At 49.1% G+C, this 24977-nt stretch overlaps 1 protein-coding gene and 1 long non-coding RNA gene across 5 annotated transcripts in view; both read right to left on the bottom strand.

The window, feature by feature from the left end:
* Positions 1-772: 772 nt before the first annotated feature.
* Positions 773-3859, bottom strand: LOC112413053 (uncharacterized). Its single transcript, XR_003005884.1, has 3 exons — positions 3284-3859; positions 2025-2336; positions 773-1350 (listed from the first exon to the last, which is right to left on the bottom strand). It is a non-coding gene; the product is annotated as an uncharacterized LOC112413053 (long non-coding RNA).
* Positions 3860-4026: 167 nt separating this feature from the next.
* TAFA3 (TAFA chemokine like family member 3) overlaps positions 4027-24977 on the bottom strand; it is a 29088-nt gene continuing 8137 nt past the window's right edge. The window contains exons 1-9 of one of the 4 annotated variants that reach the window (XR_003005894.1): positions 21351-22374; positions 20080-20137; positions 17969-18084; positions 17230-17379; positions 16175-16338; positions 14924-15071; positions 10966-11103; positions 7516-7629; positions 4027-6300 (exon numbers count right to left, since the gene is read on the bottom strand). Coding sequence is in view for 3 of the 4 variants with exons in the window: in XM_024764949.1 (XP_024620717.1) it covers positions 15060-15071; positions 16175-16338; positions 17230-17379; positions 17969-18083 (441 nt within the window). In the remaining variant the exon portion in view is untranslated. The other 3 variants (XM_024764949.1, XM_024764952.1, XM_024764951.1) reach the window with 3 other exon arrangements.

Here is a 24977-nt window from a genome sequence, read left to right as displayed (position 1 = left end):
TGACCCGTCGAGTCCCGCTAATCAGCGTTGGGGCTCAGCCCTCCGCCTTCCGCGGTGAAGTCGCCTCTCCGCGGGCCCGCTTCCCGAAGGCAAAGCCTTCACTCGGGACCCGACCCGCTGCTGGGAGTGGCCAGCGGCCTTCCGGGCCCACTGATTGCCCACTGAGGTGCATCTCGCGATGCAGGGGGCTCGCTCTCTCGGAGTCGCTGCCTGCAGCACTCCTCCTCCAGGTTCAAGGGCTCCAGCTGGGGCACCGACAGACCCTTCCCATCCCGCCACCGCTGCCCGCAGAGACACACCTCCCTCCGCAAATCTTGCACACACAACCTTCAGTCTCCTGGACTCAACACACACACACACACACACACACACACACACACACACACGCACACGACCCGGGACCCCACTCTACCTCTCGCTCCCTCTCCCTCTCTTACATCTTTTTTTTTTAATTTAATTTTCTTTTATTTTAATACAGCAGGTTCTTATTAGTTATCTATTTTATACATATTAGTGTATACATGTCAATCCGAATCTCCCAGTTCATCCCCCCACCCCCACTTCCCCCCTTGGTGTCAGTACGTTTGTTCTCTACATCTATGTCTCTATTTCTGCCTTGCAAACCAGTTCATCTGTACCATTTTTCTGGATGTCACATATAGGTGTTAATATATGATATTTGTTTTTCTCCTTCTGACTTACTTTCTATGACAGCCTCTAGGTCCATCCACATCTCTACAAATGACCCAATTTCGTTCCTTTTTTTGACTGAGCAATATTCCATTGTATATATGTGCCATATCCTTTTTATCCATTCATCTGTCGATGGGCATTTAGGTTGCTTCCATGACCTGGCTATTGTAAATAGTTACATCTTCTAATTGACTAATGTCTACAATTGTGACCAATTGTTTCTGTGTAAGCTTAATTAAAAGATTTTCCTGGAAAGATTGTTGATGTTCACTCGGCTTACTAGCAAGCAGCTTAATTTTTAAAAATCAGCGACTAAAAGCAAACAGGGTTTGTGCGTCTCACTGACTGGTGGCTGGCTACCCAGTGGGAGCTCGTGCAGGCAGCACGGTAAACTCGACTTCCCTGTGCAGAGCAACAGAACGAACCTCCAACCTCCATCCAGCCTTGAGGACTGTCCTGGGTATCACTCCCAAGGAGAAAAATTCAGCGTTCCTATCCCCTCAGCCATCGATGCCTCTTGGGTAGTCCTTGGCTAGCGCTTAGGGATGGTGCAAGGTGGGATTTGGGGGCAGCTACGCTGCTCCTGCAATTTGGTCTGTCAGCTTCCAGAGCTTTGAGGGGCCCAGGGCTGCCTTGATGGCGCTTGCAAGTCTTCGCCTGTTAAGAGCAGCTTTTCAGGGACTTCCCTGGTGGTGCGGTGGTTAAGAATCCGCCTGCCAATGCAGGGGACACAGGTTCAAGTCCTGGTCCAGGAAGGTGCCACAGAGCAACTAAGCCCGTGCACCACAACTACTGAGCCTGTGCACTAGAGCCCATGAGCCACCACTACTGATTCCATGTGCCACAACTACTGAAGCCTGCATGCCTAGAGCCCGTGCTCCACAACAAGAGAAGCCACAGCAATGAGAAGCCTGTGCACCGCGACAAAGAGTAGCCCCCGCTCACCGCAACTAGAGAAAGCCCGTGTGCAACAACAAAGACCCAATGCAGTCAAAAATAAATAAATAAATACATAAATTAAAAAAAAAAAAAAAAAGAACAGCTTTTCAGCGTCCTCTTCCCAATCGTCCTCCAAAAACACATCAGAGAAGGTGCTCCATCAGGTGCCTTCTTGGCTGAGCCTAGGCTCTGGTTCATACAGACCAAGCTAGGTCTGGGAATCCATATGCATAAAGAGAAGTTAAAGAGAAACTTGACCTTTACCAGAGTGAAAGGGAAGACCAATGCCCTAAACTTCCTGAGAGCTAAAGGGCGGGAATTCCTTATGGCAGGGACTCCCTGTCCCAACCTAGCAGCCCGTCCCTCCTGGGCAGTGTACCCTCCTTTCTTACCCTAGAATTCCTGGGCATGGTCCCCTGGACTTGCCACAGTCCATGTCCAAATTCCTCTTCCAGCCTTGCCTTGAAATTAGCTAAGCTTCAAATGGTGATCCATTAAAATGTCATTAACCAAAAGCACCAATTAGTGCTTAGTAAACGTTTGTTTTATAATATATGAATACAGCCCCCAAAAGGGACTCCAGCGGAGGGGTTACAGGCCCTGGCGAAGGCTGCATGTTGGAATGCTGGGCTTTTCGTGTCTTTCAAGCAGCATATAGGCAGTCACTTGTCTTGTGAATGGGGTCAGTGCTGGCACTCAGACCTCTGTGATGGTGGAAGAGAAAAAGCAAGCATCCATTAGGGAATGGAGAGAGATTTCAGAGTTTGAAAATATATTCATCTTCCTCCTCTCTCCCCTCTCTGCACTCCCAGGCAACCACTGCTTTTGGTTCAAGGCCTTATTATTTCTTACCTGGATTATTGCTAAAACTGGTAACTAGTTTCCCTGTCTGTATAGTCACACTGTCATCTGGTCTTACAGCTGTCTAAAGTGGCAACCTGCCTCTTCCCTTGCCCCTGGGCCCTTGTAAGGTCCTCCATTGTCTTGAAATAGAACTCAAACCACACGGTGTCCAGCTTCTTTCTGAGCTCACTTTTGACTGACCTTCAGCCTCATCTCTCACCATCTCTCCTTATCCCTTATATTCCAGCCACAGCTAGCTATTTACTTGAACTTGTCTCAAGCCTTCCTCCTCTGCAAATGCTTTTCCTCAGACTTTATGCCTCCTTTCCTTCCAACACACACACACGCACGCGCATGTGCCCCTTTCACGTGGTTGATTCCCACTCAACTTTAAAGACTTGGTCCTCAGAATGCCTTCCCTATGCTGGATTTAGTTTCTTTTCTAGATAGTTCCTCCTGTAGCACAGAGGACCACCTCTATCATGGCGCTTATTACCCAGTCCATCCTCTGGCCCCTCTCACCTTCCTTAAGCATTAATTGTAAAGTATTTGGACTCTGAGTAGCTCAGTCCCTGAGGAGATGACCAGAATACAATTCATGTGTGGTGAAAGGATATGAGCTTTAGAAGTAAGCAGCCCCGGGTTCAAACTTCTGCTTTTTTGCTGTGTAATCTTTAGCAATTTACTTAACCTCTCTTAGATTCCTTGTCTGTAAAATCAGAATAGTAATACCTACCTTATGGAATTGTTGTGAGGATTAAATGAGACAATTCACATAAAAAATGTCCACTCCTCGATTCTCACTTACCATGTGCTTTTTCCTGGTCCTGACCTCCCAGGTAGTGAGACAGCTATTGAAGGCTCTCAGGCTTTTTATTCCTCTCTGAGCATCTTCATCTATAAACTGCTGTTAATAACATTTACCTCACAGGGTTTTATGGAGATGAGATGATTCAAGGTATGCGAAACCAGTTTATTGAATGAAAATGATGTGGTAGGGCTCAAGCAGGAAACACTTTTATTCTTTATCATACCTTCACCTTTAACATCAACGTATGCATTCATTTTTGTGGTTCTGGATGAGATCTCGGGCAGTTTCTAAACAGTTTCCTGTTTGCCTTCAAGTAGTAAATAGTCCTGATCACTTTCATGAGTGGGAAAATGGAAGACAATAATTGGTTAATATTTAAATTAATACATTCATATTACTGTAAGGCAGAAATACTTGTAACGACTACAGTCTTCATTTCTATAACTGGTCATGTAGTCAAAGTTGTTTTTTTTTTTAATATTTAGTTTATTTATTTATGGCTGCGTTGGGTCTTCATTGCTGTGCACGGGCTTAATCTAGTTGTGGCGATCGGGGGCTACTCTTCAGTGCAGTGTGCAGGTTTCTCATTGCGGTGGCTTCTCTTGTTGCAGAGCACGGGCTTTAGGTGCGCGAGCTTCAGTAGTTGTGGCATGTGGGCTCCGTAGTTGTGGCTCGTGGGCTCTAGAGCGCAGGCTCAGTAGTTGTGGCACACAGGCTTAATTGCTCCACATCGTGTGGGATCTTCCCGGATCAGGGCTCGAACCTGTGTCCTCTGCATTAGCAGGTGTATTCTTAACCACTGCGCCACCAGGGGAGCCCCAAAGTTGGTATTTTTAACTTCTTTCTCTGCTATTCATTCCATATTCCCTTTGCTTTCAGCAAATGCCTCACCTAGTACCGTCACTGAAAAGTATATATATTAATATATTTTACTTATATATAACTAACCTAGGCAGACAAATTATTTTCTAAACCAGCAGAGCCCAAAGTTGTGGGTCTGGGAAGCAAAAATTCCCCTAGTGGCTCACTAGGAGTTACAATTGAGGAGCCATTTCCATTTCAACCCCTTGATTTTCAGATTCATGAATCCTGGCTATGGGAGGACTACACTACTACATATATTGGTCACTGATTCAGGACGTATACAGCATCCTAGGGACGTTAACCAAGCCCTGCCCAGTGCCAGTGCTCAGCTAGCGTTGTAACTGAATTCCAAAAAAAATCATTCTACCATTTTTTCATGCCATTTAATTCAAGGTGATCAGGCATATTATAAGACCGGTGAATTCTATGTGCGTGAGCACATTACTTCATTTGCTGTTAAATGAGTTCCTTGGTCAGAAGGTATGTTTGGTGGAATACTGTGAGAATGAATAAGATATTCTAGAAGTCCATAGATAGTAGTTTTGGCAGAAGCATGTGAGCAGGGAAAGAAAATTCATGTCCAGAGTAAGTATTTACTAGTGAGGAGAAGCTTTGCCCATTCCGTGATGGCCTGTGGCTGGCTGTTCACCCTGGGAAGTGGTGCCACACTTACGGTTCAGTGTTGGTCTCTGATAATGGTGGGCTGGGCACTCAGCAGTGGCTGTAACCATATCAGATTTGATGAATGGAAGCTCATGTTGCTGAGCCATGCATAACTTCTATTCTTGCCACCATGTACACTTTGTTTTTTGAGACAAACTTGGCGATCAATATTTATTTAATACAACAGGATAAAAATAACTGTGACAGGGAATGCCCTGGTGGTCCAGTGGTTAGGACTTGGCGCTTTCACTGCTGTGGCCCTGGTTCAATCCCTGGTTGGGAAACAGATCCAGCAAGTCATGCAGCTCAGTCAGAAAAAAACATAAAACAAAAAAAATTAAGACATTGAAAAGTTTCTAATTTTAAAATCTTAGACTGTGTACACTTTGATCACCAGCAATTGGGCCAAGACAGGGAGGACTGGAGGAAATGGTTGGTTAAAGAATGTGGCATCTTGGTGTCCTGACTATTAAGATCCTCTTCTTATGAGGTTGCCCTTTGGTGAACATTCACGTGGGACATGAGTACCTTCACACTTTGTGTCAGTTTAGAGTGGTTCATCCACGTACCTCTTCCGCACTTTCTTATCACCAATTTTCCAAACACATTCTCTCCGATATCCTGAACATCAAGTCAAATTTTTAGCCACAGCACGCACACACGCTCACGCTCACACACACACACACACACACACACACATTTTTTTTTTAATTTAATTTATTTCACACGCTTTTTTTTAGTGTATGTCTATACCTCTGGCCACCTCTCCTTCCAGGCAAAATGAGCAACCATGTGTACTGCTCAAATGTTTACGCACTGGAAGATTTTCCTTTACCATTATTCTTTAGGGCACGGGTCCCCAACCCCTGGGGCCACACAACAGGAGGTGAGCAGTGGGCAAGCAAAGCTTCATCTGTCGCTCCCCATCACTCCCCATCGCTCGCATTACGGCCTGAGCCATCCCCCATCCCCCACCGTCCGTGGAAAAATTGTTTTCCACGAAATGGTCCCTGGTGCCAGAAAGGTTGGGGACCGCTACTTTAGGGTCCTCTCTGAGTGGGGCAGCAGTGCTGCAACTTTCCACCTTCTGGCAGAAATAATTCAAATCCTGCAGAACCAACTCATACCATGCAGAACCAGCAGTCAAGCAGGTCAGACTTTTTTCTTTCCTCAGTCAGCTGGTCATAGAGAACTGCTCATGAGGCCAGAGGTGTGAGAAAGAGGAGGCAGTTTTGCAGGAAGAGGGGCCATGGGAACCTGAGGCACTTGTTCTTGCAACTTACTTTTGCCTTTAGGTCTTGCTCAAGTCCAATCACGTATGAAGCCCACTTCCACCCGATAACAGAATACTGCTGTGAATGCCCATCTTTATGCCTTTATAGCCAAATAACACCTTGTTTATGATGGGCAGCTCAGGTCACCCGGTAACTTGGTGATTCACAGTCAAACATCCAGTATGTAGTAGAGCCCAATAAAATTGAAGCTATCTGTCAAAAGGAAAATAGTTATCTGAGGAGAATGGCATAGTTTGATCCAAAATCCTAAGGGTTTGCTCTGCGATTCGTCTTCAGAGGCTGCCAAAAACTCCATACAGTGCAGACACTGTGAGAGTTCACATGGCCTGTGGGGCAGATAAGTTTGCACGACAGCCCATACCTACCGTAGAGCCTTCTCTTGTTCTGGGTCCTACTCAAAACTTGCAGACATTTGACTTTTCTGATAAATGAGAGCAGCATGTCCAAACGAAGTTTAGGATATTTTCAAATTTCAAGAGGCTTGCTAAGCATTTAAGCTCTTTTTTTCTGGTAGGAGAAGCCAGAGACAGCAACTTGTCTTTCACTGTAGAAGGGGTATCTTGACATAGCCTCAGATCACTGGGTCCCTAGAAAATTTACCAGGGTGGCAAGCTCCTAAATTTCTGTGGGATTTATTTCTCACCATCTGGCATGCGTGTCTCTTGCCACAGTGTCTAGAGTACTAGCAACCTTCTACTCGCCAGATCCATCTAGCATGATAGCATCCGTGTAGTCGATAAAGCCTTGAGGAGGGAGAGTAAAAGTGTATTGCTGGCCCTGCCAGTTGAAAGTAAACTGCTTTGGGTGATCTTTATTAACAGGCGTTGGGGAGGAAGGAATTTTCCTCTACCCTTCTGGCTTCTTCTGGCTCATCTAAGAATTAAATTGACATGACACAGATTAACAGGAGAAAATCACACAAAAGTTTAATAACATGTATATGTGGGAGAGACTCAGGAAAGCTGAGTAACTCACCAAAATGGCTGAAACCCTCACCTTAAATACCATCTTCAGCTAAAGACAAAAGAGGGTGTTGGGGATAATGGTTTGGAACTTCAAAGGGGAGGAAGGAGATGGAAAAGCAAATGTTTGGTAAACAAAAGTTTGCTGCACTATGCAGAGAATATGGGACACAGAGTGGACTCTGATCTCTAAGAGTTTCCTCCACCACACCCAGCCCATGTTCTTTGCAGACATCTCAGTGATAGCTCTATTCCTATGACAGGCCCTCTATCTAAATTGTTCAGGTAGTTAGGGGTAAGGTCAAAGATTCTTCCTGAGTTTTTTGGGCATAGATTGTTTTTAGCTGGAAATAATCCACCTGCCAAAGAGATATTTTAGGGTGCAAATTTTGTTCCCCTAGGCAGGTATAAAGAAAAAACATTTGCCAGATCAATAGCTGCCTACCAGGTGCCAAGGGATGTCTTCTCCAGTAAAGAAAACATGTCTGGAACAGAAGCTGAAAATGGAGTCTGCCTGGTTATGATAACCCACTGTCATTGTCCAAGATCTGTCTGTTTTCTGCAAAGAACAAATAGGCAAGTTGAAAGAGGTAAGAATCACCACTACTACGTCCTTCAAGTTCTGAAGGTGATACTAATCTTTGCAATCCCTCCAGGAGTGAAATTGCCTTGAGCTTACCATTTTGGTAGGCCATTCTAGAGGTTTCCACTTGACATTGCCCACCATCATAGCCCTCATTGCGTGTGCTGGTGAACCAGCATGGGGTAAGTGGGAGTGGCTCTTCTCATTCCTAACTCTAATGATTCACCAGCCAAATGTTATTTCCTGTTCCTAAAACTTTGGGCAGGGCTGGTTTAAGGGTGTTAGTCCCCAAGGGAAGAATGTCTCCACCAGGGGACACAACAATGATTCTACTAAAATGAAAGTAGAGACTACCACCTGACTACTTTGAGTTTGGGTTTCAAAAATCTCAACCCTGCAGCTATAGGAAATAGGGTTTCTTTTCAGGTAATCATAGAACTATCCTACTCCTTTACTCCTTACTTCAGCTGGAATTTGAAGACCTGAGCTCATAATTTTCTTTCAAAGTTCTTGGGTGCACTTAGAAGAAACCAACTAACTCCATTACACTCTTTATTTCCATTAAATTGTTCGGTGGCAGCAAATACTTGGTTACCCAAAGCCTTGCCTCCTATAGGTATTTGATTACAGTTGTCTACAGGTGATAATTAATGTATCTGTCTTGCCACTGCCGGCCACGGTCTACCAGTGTCTCTTTTACCATTAGCAACAGGGTCATTAATGCCTTTAAACAGATCAATTTCAAGAGTCCTATCCTTAAAGTTCTGTTCCTCTGGAACAATTTCCAGTACCTATAATGGTATCTGATACTGATTTGATATTGATACTAATGATATTAGAAAGGGTTCAGTCAGGGAAGGAGAAACACTAAGAATATTATGAAACAAGGGATTTATTTTAGGAACAAGGCTTACACATTTTTGGAATAACTGGGGAAATCAGAGTATGAATGGAGAAGTTGGAGGATCAAAGAATAGTCACTCATCAACCCTTCTGAAGTCAGGCATGCCCAGTTGTTAGAGCAGGATCCTAGAGAGTTGGTGGAGAAGTTTACACGGAAGCCTGTTGCCTCTGCATCTGGTGGTTGGCCTGGGTTGCTCTTGGTCAGAAGGCCTGGGGGTTGCTAAGAAAGCTTGTTGTAGAACGAGGGAGAATGGGTACAGCCTGGAACCTGGTGGCACTTCTAACCAGGAAAACCTTCAGAAAGTAATTACTACCACTGCACTTATCTCTTCTAAATCATTCACAAATTAATCTTCTGGCCAACTGTGATCAGAAACCATCAGGGAGGAGGATTCTGGAAAATGTATTTCCAGCTTACCCAAGTCAACACAGTATAAAACCACCACCTGCCATTTATTAGCTGCTTGATCCTGAGCAAATTATTTAATGTCTATGAGTCTAAATCTCTTTCAATCTCAGGTTTGGACGTTGTCATCTAGGACATTTTCCTGGGTTTTTGGAAGATGCCCTGCTGCTGGGGATCCCCCACGTACCGGTACCTCCTCTCTCTGGCCACTTGTGATTCCCTCTCAGCCTCATGGCTTCTGGTAGTCTTTCCCTATGTGGGGCACCTCTCCATTCCAGGCAGCCCTCTTGGGCAGTCCACATCTGGCCCTTGGAAAACATACAAACATCCATGCTCTGCTAAGCTCTGGAGGTACGGCTCACACCCAAAACAGTTTTTTAGACTCACTATCCAGGCCCACAAGCCAGCCACAATCACTGCTAGATTATTTTCAGTCCTGAGTCCCTCTGTCCCTCATACTCCAATAGCTCTTGGAGTTCTTTTCTGCAATTCCCCTCTTAAGTGGGTGAAAGACAGAATCGACACCTAAACCTTCCCCTTGGCTGGGAGAGAAAGGAAGTGACAACTCACTCCAGACAGACCTTCAATACTACCTGCCTTTCAGCCTCAGCTCTTAGCCCTCTGTTATACAGTCTGGAGGGGAGTAAAGCCCTATGGACCATCCATTTTACAAATCTGAGATATAGTCTAGCATCTTTTTAATTTATTTATTTTTGGCTGCATTGGGTTTTTGTTGCTGTGTGCGGGCTTTCTCTAGTTGTGGCGAGCAGGGGCTACTCTTTGCTGCGGTGCATGAGCTTCTCATTGCGGTGGCTTCTCTTGTTGCAGAGCATAGGCTCTAGGCACGTGGGCTTCAGTAGTTGTGGTGCACAGGCTCAGTAGTTGTGGTTCACGGGCTCTAGAGCGCAGGCTCAGTAGTTGTGGCGCACGGGCTTAGCTGCTCCGCGGCATGTGGGATCTTCCCAGACCAGAGCTCGAACCCGTGTCCCCTGCATTGGCAGGCGGATTCTTAACCACTGCACCACCAGCAAAGTCCCTAGTCTAGCATCTTGATTTAGAATGTGGTAGCTGATAATAGCTGATCCCTATTATTCTTTTCCTCACCTTTGAGGCCTCTGCCCACATCTTGAGATGGGAAGAGTCCCATTTAATATACTGTTACCTATATAAAGAGCCTAATGTGCTTGACACAAGGTAGACATTCACTAGTAGAAGCGATTGTGTACTGCCAATCACCCAGCATGGAAGTCAACCCAGCCTTTGAAGATGGTTGGAATCCTATCCCTCTAAGCCAGACTAAAGGGGAGTGTGTACCCTTATGTAAGGCTTGAAAGGCAGTTGCCTGCTCTTCCTTATGCCCAGTCTATATGTCTATTCCAAATACAATGTTTATAGCCATCTGAGTCCAGTAGCTTCTGGACCCAGACCCACCCTCAGTGACACATCACAAGACCAAGGAAATCAAGAACCAGCTTAGCTGCTCCCCTACTCTGAAGTCCCATCTCAGCCACAGCAGGTGGAGTGGAAACGCACTGGGCTTTGTGCAGTCAGCGTGCCCTGGTCTGACGTACAGGTTGGCATTTGCCTTGATTAGTCAGTCTCTGTGGTGAGCTAGTTTTTATCTATTTTGAATATCAGCCTTGCTTTTGAGCATGGAGTTGCTCAAATCCACAGATGCACAGAAACACCAGCAGCATACATGCGTACACAATTACATCTTTACACATGGGTGCACTTGCAGTTACTTCCCTGAGGTTTAAAAGTAGAAGTTACATGACCTGGGCTTCCCTGGTGGCGCAGTGGTTGAGAGTCCGCCTGCCGATGCAGGGGACACGGGTTCGTGCCCCGGTCCGGGAAGATCCCACATGCCGCGGAGCGGCTGGGCCCGTGAGCCATGGCCGCTGAGCCTGCGCGTCCGGAGCCTGTGCTCCGCAACGGGAGAGGCCACAGCAGTGAGAGGCCCGCGTACTGCAAAAAAAAAAAAAAAAAAGAATTTACATGACCTTGGGAAATGTGAACTGAGCTGATCTGGGGTGTGACAACATATCAGGGAAGCTTCCATCTGTTCCAAGTCTTTTTCTTGGCCTCTGTCTTAGTCGTTGTTTCTTCGTTTCTTTGGTTGTTAGAGCTCACAAGTGGCACTGGAAGGGATTAAAGGGGACACAAGCACAGACTCAAAAATAAAAAACCGAAAACCTAGAAATTCAACATACAGTCATCATTTTCCAAATTGTCAGCGTGTATTGAGAAAGATTTGATAAAAACGCCAGGGCAGGGGTTGGCAAAAGTTTTCTACAAGGGGTCCAACAGTAAATATTTTAAGCCTTGTAGGCCGTATGGTTTCTCTGCAACGACTTAGCTCTGCTATCTCATAGTAGGAAAGCAGTCACAGACAATAATAAACAAATAAGCATGGTTACATTCCAATACAACTTTATTTACAAAGACAGGTGGTGGACCAAATTTGGCCCATGGGCCTTGGTTTGCAGCCCCCTGCATTAGGCTCCAAAGAATTCTGAAACCATCAAAGCTGCTGCACAGGTCTCCCAAAGATTGACAGGAGCTCCATTCTGTCTCCTCCAAAAAGGATAAAAATCAAGTTTTATTCTCATTATTTTGTGTGGTGCTTTGGTGTTTTGATGTTCTTCTGAGTGATCTCAATTCCCCCCTTTTGTCCCTTCTCCCCTCTTTCTGTGTATATATCTCTAAAAGCTTCCCATTCTTCTTTATTCTGTCCTTTGGAACTCACAGGGTTGGGTGATTTTAGAGTGAGCCTCTTTCACATTCATCCTTGCTGAAATTCTGGCTTCTTTTCAGGGCTGTCATCTATACTAGAGTAAGAGGCAATGTGCAATAGCGTAAAGAGCACTTGTCTGGATCACTGGGCAGCACATGCCACCAGCTTGCTGTGTGACTTTGAGCAAATTACCTAACCTCTCTGAGCCTTCCTTTTCTCATCTGTCAAATGAGGGAATTGGCTAAGGTCTCTTAAATCCCTTCTAGCTCTAAGCTTGTGATTTTAGGAAGCTGCGGCTTCAACTCTAGCCAACTGTCTGGAGCCATTAATTAGGATGTCACTCACAGACCTTAATGAAACTGCCAGGAGGCCACAGAAAGTAGCCACATGATCTTCTGTAGTTGGCAACCTTCCGAAGCTGGGTGGGTAGGGTTACCAGCTAACCTCAGGAAATCTGAGAGCCCATCCCACTAAGGGGAGAAAAGGAACACAAATGATCCAGGACCCCTATGCTCCAGGAAAATTAATTTGCATTCCTATACTGCCATTGAAGCAGCTACAAAATGTGTACAAATGTTGACTTAGTTGGAAGCAGGACCTGAGGGAGCTTCTGTTGGGAGGTGAGAAGCTTTCCCTTCTCCATCAGATCCTCTTGTGTGGGGCTCTCCTGGCCATATAAAGAATACCCCTCAAAGCCCACCAAATAAATATGATTAGGTCAGGAGGAAATGGAGGCTTTGAGGGGTTAAAAAAATGAATTAGCAAATTCCAGCATGTGCCAAAGGAAGGAGGTCTTCTCTGAAGCAGGGATGAGGGAAGTCAGGGATCAAGGAGCCTGGCTGGGGCAGGGGTGGGCGGTAGTTGGCAGCTTGGGGGGAGTTTGTACAGCACCATCCCCCAGCTCACAGCCCACTGGCTATGGATGCAGCAGATGCGCAGGCGGCTGGAGCCCTCTCCCTCCCTCCTGGACACAGTCTTGAGGGATGGGGAGGGAGTAGAGAAGCCTGCATCCTGGCTTCAAGGAGAGCAGGCTCTTATTGTCCGACTCCGCTAAAGCTGTCTCATTTGTAGCCTAAATAATTCACTCACCAGTCTCTCAAGGAACATTAGAAGAAAAACAAAACCCGACCCACCCCTCACGCTCAGGTTCCCACTGCACCAAAGGCAGGCCGGGAGGCAGACCCAAGCTGCAGAGATGGCCTGCCTTCAAAGGTTTATTGGGGTTGGCAACCTTCCAAAAAGTGCCTGGGGCCTGGTTTTGTACAGCCCTTGAGCTAAGAATGGTTTTTATATTTTAAAAGGTTTTTTAAAACAACATGAAACAAAATAAACAACAACAAAAACAAAGAATATGCCAGAGACTGTATGTGGCCTGCAAATATTTACTATCCTTTCCAGAAAGAGTGCCAATACCTTAATCCACTCCCCAACCTTGAAGGAGGTGATGACAACCTTTGACCTACTCCTTGACTACCCCACCCTGTGACCCCACTATATGCAGAGATTCGAAGTTGTCAGAGTTCTGACATCTACAGCCTAGTGGGAGGCCAGCATCATTGTTCACCCCATTACCAAAAACAACAAAAAGGCAAACAAGAAGATAAATGTATATGTATAACTGATTCACTTTGTTATAAAGCAGAAACTAACACACCATTGTAAAGCAATTATACTCCAATAAAGATGTTTAAAAAAAAAAAAAGAACATCTCAAAAAAAAAAAAGATCAACCCTGGAGTGGGGTCAACGGTCTTGATTCTACTGCATGGGGAGGGAGGGAGAGAAGCAGCGAGGGACTGAGACTCTCAGCCTCAACCCGTCATCTGATCTATCTTCTCTGAGGGTCAGAATTCAGCATTCTCCCAGTTGGTCTCTACTGACGCCCCTCCCCTCAAGGCCCCATCACACCCTGCAGTCCTGGCGATCCCAGCTGATCCTACCTGATCCCAGCTGATGCCAGCAGTCACTGAGGCTGTAATTCTCTTATTGATGAGACATCCAAGTAATTCGCGTCTCTGAGTCCCTGAGGCCTGTGTGTCATCCGCAGACCACCTAGGGTGCAGCCTGACTGGCTGACCTTCAGTCCTGGACAGAGGCTCCATCCAGCGCAGGGGCTCCCCTGCTGCCTAGCAGGGCCTTTGAAGGAAGAGGACTCTGACTAGCCCTGGACGCCACCCAGACCCTCTGTTGGAGCCAGAGCCACTGAGAGGCACAGCCTAAGGACTCTGGAAAAGACGGGTTAGAGTGGACAAGGCTTCCAGCTCAGAGTGCCCAGCTGTAACTGGGCTGAGTGACCTCTGGGCTGTCATGGGTTCTGTTTGGAAGTTTTGGGGCTGAGGGCAGAGTGGAGACCCAGTGGCCCTGCATCCTTGTGGGTAGGTATTCTGGATTATTTCAGATAGGAGTGAACTTTGTAAAAGTTCTTGCTCAAAATCATTGAGCTGTCCAGCCCATTCTTTGCAGGTTCCTGTTCTTGAGATAAAAACAGCATGGAAAGCCCAGGCTGGAATCCCAACATCCAGGCTAAGTGAAAGGTCAGCCGTCTTAGAGATTTGGGAGCCCAAGCTGTGACACCTTGGGCAAGTCACCTCATTTCTCTGGGATTCAGTTTCCTCATCTGTTAAAAGAAGCAAACAAACAAAAACCTGGGGTGCTTGGGTGGGGGTGATTTTACAGTCCTGTCCAGCCCATACCCAGTGTGTCCGAAGCAGGCAAGGCCTCTGCAGAAGCTTTTCTGTAAAGTTGTTTGGCTTCATCTCTGCTTTCCTTCCCCAAGTCAATTCAGCCCCATCCAAATGAGATACAGCCGGTCTGGCATCAGGGGAGAGTGTTTTCCTTCAGTAGGTCAGCAGCTTGCCGGGGATTCGGACCGTTGTGAGGTCCCACCGAAGTAGTGCGTGGTGAATATGACCTATGTCTTTGTGCCCTGTGGCCAGAGGGTGGCTGAAGGGCTGTGGGAGTCTCCTCAACTGAAGTGGGGTGAATGGTCCCCAACATGCTCACTGCATATGGGCCAGAAACCAGTCTGATACCACACACTTTAATCTAAGTTACCTTGATTGCCTTTTGTCAGCTCTTCAACTTGACTGAACTTTCCTTAAGGGTAGGGATTCTATCTTGACCTTCTTCTGTGTCCCCCAGGGAGAACCCAGCACCACAGGTATGTGGCTGGAGATTGGCCTGGAGATATGAGGACGTATCTGCTGAGAAGCTTAACTGCAATACCTCTGGAAAGAGTGCTGCTGCACTTTGCACAGGGTGTGGGTCCAGGGAAGTGAATCTCCATATTTGCCAGCTGATAACTGGACACCATTCTCCAGTGGGTGGCTCAATCAAGCTGTCAGGTCATGACCCCCAAGAGCTATCGTGTGACCTAGAGAGCAAGTGATGCGGGAAGGTTAGAGAAGGGAATGCCTGTCCCGTGCCAGTGTGCCCGAGATTCCCCAGGATATGCAGGTCACTTTCCCCTAAAGCAGTCCAGACTGGGAAAGTGTGGCTGGGTGGCCCATGCAAACATAAATCAGCCTTGCGTCACCGCTGGTTGCTTCAGAGTAGCTACCAAATTGCAAGCACAGTGATCTACAGCCTACAAATCCAGACCCATACAATAGTGACAAATGTCAGAAGCTCTGGGGTGGGTCTCTTCTAGTCTTAAATATACTCAGAATGGCTGTGTCCCTTGCCTGCCTGCAGATAGGAAGCTCTACTTTAGATCCAGCCACACTTTTTCTTGCTGTAGCTCCTGTTCTGTGCCCTATGAAAATGTTCTCTTTAGAAGTCCGGAGCCCGCCTTTCCTTCTGTATTGTTTTCTTTGCTTGCTTGTTTGCTGGGTGTGATGGTGGGGAGGGAAGGCAGGAGGCAGAGTTCTGACTTGCCCCACAGTGTCACCCATCTGTACAAACAGCCATGACAGAGCAATACAACGGATTAACCGTGACACACATGGAACTGCTAACGAGTTCGATAAAATTTTGATCATCCCTTGTTCTGTGGGGCAGGCAGCAAACCATGGAAATAATAATCCTCTCGGCTGGTGTCAGCACAGCAGTTCAACCAGAGAAAGGCAGGTGTGAGCTACAGGGAGTGAATCGTGGGAATGTGGGGGTGGGCCTGCAGCAGGGGTGGGAGGGCAGAATGGCAATTGCAGAGATTCCCCTCTCAATTATCTAGATAATTCCCTCAATTCTCTACTTTGTTCTACGGACCTGACATGTTCTGGAAGGCAAACTCATTCTTGGCAGAGAAGGAAACTAAGGCCTCAGGAACATCAGGAATATGCCCAGAAGGACACCTTGGACTTCAGTCCCCAGAGTCTAGACAAACCCAGGGGAGACTGTCCGGGGATGAGCCCACATGGCTTGCAGATCTCAGCCTGGGAAACCGGCATCCTAGACCCCAGGGTTCCTGTGTCCCCTTTTCTGCCCCCAGCGAAGGGGGAAGAGTAGGGCTGCGATGAAGTGTCTCTCCCTGGATACCTTGGTGGTTTTGACTTTGTGTCCAGTGCTGCAGCTCCATCCCGACAGGTCCGGGAGCACTTTACACTCCTCGCCCAGCAGGCAGGGCTCCATCTGACACCACCACTTCTGCAGGACGATGGAGGCTGTGGGAGCAGGAAGCAGTGAGGGCAGCTCTAAGTCCTCTGCAAGTACAGCATGCAGTTGTGGGCGTGGGAGTGGTTCGTGCAGAATAAGGGCATGTTTTTACACACCCTGGCTTAGAGCCCTGCATTTCCCTTGTCTTCTTCCTACTCCAGGCTGCCCGGAAGGGCAGTACACAGGCTGAGGCCTTGGGACACAACCATACCAACCTCAACCCCACTGACCCCTACATCTCACCAAAGACAGAGAGGGGTGAAGGCGGGGGAAGTTGTCTCTAAGGCAACCCTTGAGTTGAGCCACCACATCATTAGCAGAGAGGCACAGTCTTCAACATACCCCTTGGTGTACGTGAGCAAGCATGCAGGCCATTTGAGGGAGTGCGCACAAGCAGGTGTGTGCCTGTGAGCACAAGTGGGCACGTTTATGGCGCTGCCATGTGAGAGTAAGAAAATAAGCATGGGTGGGGCCGTGGGAAAGGGGTGGATACGAAGGAATTCATGGCCAAGCGATACACGTGTGTCCATGTGAGGGGAGGGTAAAGGCCGGCTTGAGAACAAGAGGAGGGGATGTGTAAGAGGCCTGGGAAGGAGCCGCAGGTGAAGAAGTCAACGTCTGGAGGAGTGGGTGTGAGGTGACGAGGCTGACGGGAGGCCTGAGAAGATCGTGTGAGGAAATGAATCCGCATATGTGCCAGGCAGTAGGTGTGGCCAGGAGGGAGGGTGTGTGCTTATGACAGGGCTTTCCTCATCTATGGGATGGCGATGGTCACATCTGTGCCCCTCCTCCCAGAGGTGGCCCCATCATTTGAGACTCCAACAGTGAAAGCCCTGAGCTGGGCATGAAATTGTATCCCCAGCAGATGGCGAAGCCTGGACAGCCCTTCTTATCTCTCTGACCAAGCCCTCCCTGCCGGGTCCCAGCCTCTCACTCACCGTCCACGCAGGAGGGCTTTGCCCGGGTGGTGCCGGCCACCTGGCCAGAGAAGCAAGAGCATTTGACAGTCTGGGAGCGCTCCTCGATGCGGTTCCGGTTACAGCAGCGGTGAGCAGCAATCACCTCGCAGGTGCCCTGCTTCACGGGGACTGAAAGGGCCAGCACACCATCAGATGCCCGGCCCAGGCCAGCACCCCTGCCCCCCTCCCACCTGCCCTAGTTGTCCTCCAGCCTCTCCTCCCAGCTCAGGGCAGGGGTAGGTAAGAGATTTCAAGTTGCAGGGGAGGAGGAAACGGATGACATCTTCCTGCCACATCTGTGTTCCTATCCTTCCTTCCTCCCCATTTAGGCCACACTCATCACCCTGGCAGAGTCTGGCCCCTGGGCAGGAGAAAGATGGAGTCCACACCATCCCCCAGCTCCTGGCTTCCCCTGGGGGAGGCCCAGGGCCCCGAGGGCTTACAATGCGTGGCGAGGATCATCCGCTTACACCGGCTTTAGCCATCCCAGAAGGAAGACCACAAAATTAGGCCAGGAGGCTAGACTTAAGCCCTGACCCGGGGGCTCCTCTCCCTGCAGAACACCTTCCGGCATGGAAGGGAAGGTGAGAATGGGCCTGCCCTCGCATCTGTGGGTCTTACTCTGCCTCAGAGATCTGCCTGCTGTGGAACGGGGTGCAGTGGTGTCCAGGCATCCTGGAGAACCGCCCGCCCCAGGGCCCCACCACCTCCCCTAGACCTGGTGGAGTTGGAGGCTGCAAGGAAGCCGAGGCCAGGTGGGTCCACAGCCAGACCAGGCCAAGTGCCAGCAGCCAGCCGCCCGTGCTCCAGTTCTGTGTGGCCCTCTCACGCATCCTGCAGAGAGAAGCACACACCCTGCTTGACTCCAGGCAGGAGCCCTCCCAGTGCCCAGTGCCAGCACCACTGTGCCATGTGCTCTGGGGGGCACAGAGGCGGGTAGGGTGCACGACTTGTCCCCAGGCAGCTCTCGGCCTGGCACAAACTCACTGTAGAAAGTGGTGAGTACTACAGTCAGAAAGGGGAGCAGGAAGGGAGACTGTTCTGCTGGGAAAAACATGGAAAGCTTTGTGGAGGAGATGACATTTAGGAGGGGTCTTAAAGAATGGACCGGGCATGGTCCCATGGAGGGCTGTGACATGGAAGGAGCAATAATGCTGACTGCCATGTTTTGAGCACTTGACCCTGCAAACATACTCTTGAATCCTTCACGACTGTCCTACAAAGTAGGATTATTTGTACCCATTTTACAAATGAGCAAACTGATACTCAAAAAGCCTGGACACAACCTAAAAGCCATCAGTAAAGGGCTGGCTAAATACACTGTGGGCCATCTGTGCAATGCCCATCCAGACAGCTGTAACAGAATGAGGAAATGATATATGTACTGAGGCATGCAATGATCTCCAACGATAATCCATCATTTAGGGAAAAAAAGCAAAGTGCCTGGTGATGTGTATTCAATGTGTAAAAGGGAGGAATTACATATGTTGCTCAAATATAGGTTAAGCTAGCTCTGGAAAATGTACCAAAAGACCCTAATAACATTGTTTGCCACCAAGAAGGGAAACTGGTTGGCTGGGATACAGAGGTAGAACGGAGATATTTTTCTCGCTACTGCTTTTTTTTTTTTTTAAGATTTTTTTTGATGTGGACCATTTTTTTTAACATCTTTATTGGAGTATAACTGCCTTACAATGTTGTGTTAGTTGCTGCTGTATAACAAAGTGAATCAGCTATAGGTATACATATATCCCCATAACCCCTCCCTCTTGTGTCTCCCTCCCACCCTCCCTAACCCACCCCTCTAGGGGGACACAAAGCACCTAGCTGATCTCTCTGTGCTATGCAGCTGCTTCCCACTAGCTAGCTATTTTACATTTGGTAGTGTATATATGTCGATGCTACTCTCTCACTTCGTCCCAGCTTATCCTTCCCCCTCCCCGTGTCCTCAAGTCCATTCTCTACGTCTGCGTCTTTATTCCTGTCCTGCCCCTAGATTCTTCAGAACCTTTTTTTTTTTTAGATTCCATATATATGTGTTAGCATATGGTATTTGTTTTTCTCTCTCTGACTTACTTCACTCTGTATGACAGTCTCTAGGTCCATCCACCTCACTGCAAATAACTCAATTTTGTTTCTTTTTATGGCTGAGTAATATTTGATGTGGACCATTTTTAAAGTCTTTATTGAATTTGCTACAATATTGCTTCTATTTTATGTTTTGGCTGTTTGGCCGCACCCCCTGCATTAGAAGGCAAAGTCTTAACCACTGGACTGCCAGGGAAATCTCTCTCCCTATTGCTCTTAAATCTTTTGGGATTTGAACCACGGGAAGGTACTAGCAATTCAGCTTAAACAAAATTTAAATATAAAAAGGAAGAAATGAAGTGGAGGCTAATAGAAGTCAAGTGACTTGCCCAAGGCCAGGCAGCATGTGGGTAGAAGACCCTGAGCGCAGAAACCTGCCCTGTTCCCACTGGACCACCTTGCTTCTGCTCTCTTCCCCTTTCCTTCTCCTCCTTCATCCTTGATGGTTCGAATCTCCCAAATCTATCCCAGAGAGTAGACTAGAAATGGAGGGAACCCCAGTAAAGCAGAGGCACAGAGCAGCTAGGAGCCACCCAAGCACAGAAGGGGCATGAACCACCCCCTCTGCTGCACTGCTACTCCTTGGGGGATCACTGGGCTCCCTCAGGTGCCAGCTTAGTGCTGGGAACACTAGAGGCCAAACCAAATGCCAAGACCCGGCTGCTCCCTTGGATAGGGTGCTTGATCTCTGTCTACGCACCACTCCCCCAACTCCCCCTCTTCAACTGTCTCCTCACTCACCTTTTTTGGAATCTTTTATCTTCTGTCACTTCATCCACTGGCCTCAGACTCACTCTTCCTAGACAAATAGGAGAGATTCTTGTGGTTTGCAAGGGACAGAGGGAGCCCGTGGCCATGCAGGGGGTGGAGGAGGGCCTGGGTGAGGGCAAGTGGGTGGACTGGGCACTGAAGTAGTGCCTAATTCTGAGGTTGTTCCCCAAGGTGCCAGGACAGGGGGCAGAGTCCCTCCTCTGCCCTGGGAATTTGCAGAGGTCCTTGCAGACTCTGGGAACATGTAGCTCCGGAGGGAGCTACTCTGTGCCAGGAGTGAAGCAGGGTTGGTGGTAGGAGGTGTCTAAGAACCAACCCTGTCATCTCTCTGGCCTTGGGAAGGGGCTGAAGGCCAGGGAAGAGTTCCTGAGCAGAATCTGACAGCCACTGCTGGGAAGAGGCACCTGAGAATAATAACCCCTGAGGTCCTGAATCCTCTCTGCCTCTTCTTCCTCCTAGCCCCATCACACCTGCTTTCTGGACTGGCCAGGAGCTGGCTCAACTCTGCTGCCCTCACCCCCATTCCCACTCTAGAGGGCTAGAATGGGAGTCCTCCAGGTCTCTGAGCCTCAGCGGCCTCAGCCCCAAAGCATCTCCATTTTCCCCAAGACCTCCCCTCCCTCAACCTCCAGAGGGAGGTGGAACTGAGGCAGGTAGGATGGTGGGGCTCAAGAAATACCAAGAGCCATGTGTCCTAGCTCCCCAGAGTGAGAGCCCAGAAAAGACTGCGGGGGCAGATGGAGGAAGTGATGCCAAAACCCCTGGGATGGGTGTGCTCCACGGGCAGAGAGCTTCTAGAAGTACCTCTTTTCTGAGTAGGTATCTCCTCTCCCTGCCCCCTTCAGGAACCTTTGTTTTGATCATTACAAAGGCAGATGTGCCTTTTCTCCGGCAGTCCCCCAACCCATTTCACCCTGAGCTGCCGCACCTCCAACCCCACTTTCCCATCTCTCCTATGAACCCCAAGACCCAAAAGACCCGGGAGTGGGCATCTGGGGTGCCTTCTCTGGCATTCTATTCCTTCCCTCAGAGAGAGCTTGAGAAAGAAGCTTCTGGTGTTTGTTCTCAAGCTTCCACACTCCTGCCTCAGTTTCCCAGGCTGTTTTTCCCAAACCCCTGTATACCAGCATGGGGTTGAGAATGTAAACCACAAGATCCTTTAACCTTTCCCTGCCTTCTCCCGCCCCTGCCCCGCGCCCACTCAGTCCTCCCAATTCTGAGCTCCCACGCCTGGGACCTACCTGCCCCACGGCAGTACCCACGGGTTCCACCCGCCGGCCTGAGGTTCTCCTCGCCTCTGAGCGCGGGATCGAGACTCCGAAAGGCGGGCTGCAGGCGGGAGCGGTCAGCTCCGGTGCTGTCTAGTCCGGAGTCCTGTCCCCCTCACCAAGTTGCTGCGTCCCCGAGGCGCAGGGGCTCTGACCAAACTGGCATCACGGTCATGCGGGGCCCGCCCTGGGCACCGGGGAGCTCCGGGCTCGCTCGGCCAGCTCTGCAGAGCTCAGCCGGGGTCCCTCCGAGGCTGCCGCCCGCAGGCCTGGGAGCTCGCGGCTGCCGCCGCCGCCGCCGCCTCCTCCTCCTCCTAGCCCGGGGCCGCCCCCGCTTCCCCAGCCCCGCGCGGGCGTAGCCGCCGCCGCCTCCCTGACAGCGCCGGGCACCGCGCACAGCGCTCCGCCGGCCCCGCGGGCACAGCGACCCCTGGCGCTCGAGGCAAGACCGGGGAAGAGAGGACAGCCAGACCCCGCGATGTGGTCCCTGGTATAGGCAGAGTGGTCCCTCAAGACTACGGAGGTCTTGGGGCTTGGGGTGGGTTGCTGAGTGTGAGGAGTGATAGCCCAGACCCTCACGGGTTTTGACCCTTGAAGATTCCCGAACTGCACTGTCCGATACGGTAAATAACATCTTAAGTTTCTCATTTACACTCACAACATTTCAAGTGCTCAATCACCACATGCAGCTAGGGACTACTGTACTGGGCAGAAAAGATATAGCATATTCCCACATTGCACAAAATCCTATTTGACAATGCTCTTTTAGATTGCTATGGTAGCCCTTCAGTGTTAAAATGTTAAAATCCAGGAGGAAATAGCAAATGATCTCTACCCCAGGAGCGGTGTCCTCTGGGGCAGGAACGACCAGGGGAGGCTTGTGGGTAGGGGCCTGGAAGGCAGGAGGGCTTTGGTAGGCCTGTGGATGATGGGTATGAACCCCAACTTGGGAACGAAACTCTGAGACCCAGTTTCTTCAGCATAAAGATTGCAATGTAATTGCAATTGTATAGTGTGTAATTTTTTACAGGGTGAGATTCTGGATGTGAAAGTATTAGACAAATGAGAGAGGAAGTGGTGGTCTGTGAATTTGTCTCTTGATTGAAGGACACTCCTCTTAGTTTAAGAGGGCTTTGGGATTGGAGTAATGGGGAGGGGAGAGGCAAAGGGAAGAAGCCCAGTTCCTGGCTCTGAGCCACTGCACGTGGCCCAGGATAAAGGGACTTCTCTCTCTCTCTTTTTAAAATTAACTAATTAATATATTTATGTATTTATTTTGGCTGTGCCCGGTCTTAGTTGTGGCATGCGGGATCTTTTTTATTTGCAGTATAAGGACTCTTAGTTGTGGCATGCATGCGGGATCTAGTTCCCCCACCAGAGATCAAACCCGGGCCCCCTGCATTGGGAGAGTGGAGTCTTACCCACTGGACCACCAGGGAAGTCCCTAAAGGGATTTCTCTTGAGGATACCCATTTCCTACCCCTAGCTGAGGTCTCGCACACTCCTGGCAGGACCAGCCTCTGAGCAGTTCTCACTGGACCCACTGGACCACCAGGGAAGTCCCTAAAGGGATTTCTCTTGAGGATACCCATTTCCTACCCCTAGCTGAGGCCTCGCACACTCCTGGCAGGACCAGCCTCTGAGCAGTTCTCAGCAAAGAATAACCTACACGGCTGCTTCTTCCCACTCCATCTCCCTTTTGCCTCTCACTCTGTACTGCCTCAGGGATGAGTAGAGATGGTGACCTTCTCACCAGGTTCTGGAGCAGTCTGAGGATGCAGGAGGTATGATGATGCCAGGAATAGGAGGTGAGAGGTTCAGGGTGAGGAGAGTCTTAGGATTTGGGTACGGTCGGAGGGCTGTTCTAGAGCCCAAGGGAGCTGTTGACATCCCTGCTGACCATCTGTTGCTGGAACTAGGGGGTCTCTGGGCCCTGGCTCTGTGGCCCACTTGCAGTCACACCATGATGGGTGTTGTGAAGAGCAGGGATTATGGAGCTGGATGACACGGAGAAGTGGTAAGCAAACTGTCCCAGAAACACTGAATAATAAAAATAGCCAGAATGTTATATTTTTTCTTCTGTCTATGGCTTGCTGCCATTGTTTATGCCATTTATCTGTGAGCTGGTTCCAGTTTTTCTCAAACAGGAGGGAAATACCCATAGCAGCAGCATGTTCTTTATCTCCCTGTCTGGCTTGCCACTCTATGTGCCTTTGGGTCTGACTTTTTCTGGTTTTTTCTTTTCTTCTTTTTCCTTCTCTCTGCCCAAAGTGCAGGCATAATTATAGAATTCTACAAACCTGAACGACCATTGTGAGATTTTTATTTGGAAGGTACCAGAAAAGACACCCCTTCTGGGGGTACAGTCTAGCCAGGAACAGAGAGGGTCATGATCAGGAAGCACCCAGCTGACAGAGTCCAGAGGTGGAATCCCCACCATGAACTGGGTGCCAGTCCCTGAGGACTACCCTGACTTGCATTAGGACCATAAGGGCCTTGTCCCCATTTGAACCATGTGTGGGGTAGGAGGCGTCTCTGAGGCCTAACAATCAATTCCCAGGCTTAGGAACATAGTTCCAGCATTAGGTCAGTACCACCCTCCCCTCTCAGGCAGGGACTTAGCCTGGCCTCTGTCTCCCCCAGGTGGCAGCCACAGCAGCTGTTCACCTGGACTGTTCTCCACCTTTGCCGTAAGAGGAGGAGGGTGGGAGAGGAGGAACACCCTCCTCTTCTATTCACCTACCTCTTAACCCTTCCTCTCTGATCTAGATAAATCAGCATGGTTTTTAAGAATCGGTGTGGGTGGCTGGGGAACGGACATGGGCATGAATTTCCCACTGGCTGTTGACCTCCTGGAACAAGTCATGTAAAATGACAGGAGCGTCCAGTCCTGCGTCATCCATAAAACGAACATAATAAAGCCTACCTTGCAGGGTTAGTGTGCAGTGTAAAGGGCCTAAAGTATAGAACGTGCTTTGTAGAGAGCCTATCATTAGCACGTCCTCAATAAATGTAGTTATTGTTATCCTTATCAACAGTTCTGCTGTGGTCAGGGGAGGTCCAACTATGGGCGGAAATTGGGTCCTGAAAAAAAAAAAAAGTGGAGTCGGAGTGGTAACTGTTCTGCCGGATCTAGCGGTGGTTTTCACGGGGAACAGCGCCCTCGGGAATCCGGGAACTTACCCAGCTCCCTAATTCAGGATGGTTGGCTCCAGCCTGCCTTGTTACCACTTCTACACCACTCCCAGCACCAGCTCGCTGGCCCTCACTCTCACTCCGGCAGCCCCAGCCAGAGGTGTTACCACAACCGGAGCTTCACACCCAGCGGTCGCTAACGGAGATCATCAGCTCCATCACCCTCTGGGCAGGCTAGCCACAACGAACCCAGGGCGAGGAGACACCACCCTCCCGTCACAATAGGGAAGTTCTAGCTGATTAATATAGAGCAAGGCTGAAATAAGATTTCTGTCCCCTTCCTACAACAGCAGACCCTTCTTCCCCCCCAAAAAACAGAGGCGGGAGAAGTCGGAACGGGGCGGGGGAGAGGCCGCGAGCCGGCGGGGCTGTTCCCGGGGTAGCCCAGAGCCGCAGGTAGTTTCC

This window comes from Neophocaena asiaeorientalis, unplaced genomic scaffold (genome assembly GCF_003031525.2).
Source record: "Neophocaena asiaeorientalis asiaeorientalis breed wild unplaced genomic scaffold, Neophocaena_asiaeorientalis_V1.1 scaffold62, whole genome shotgun sequence".
Taxonomy (NCBI): Eukaryota; Metazoa; Chordata; class Mammalia; order Artiodactyla; family Phocoenidae; genus Neophocaena; species Neophocaena asiaeorientalis.
The sequence above is the reverse complement of the archived record's forward strand: the minus strand, read 5'-3'. Positions and strand labels throughout refer to the sequence as shown.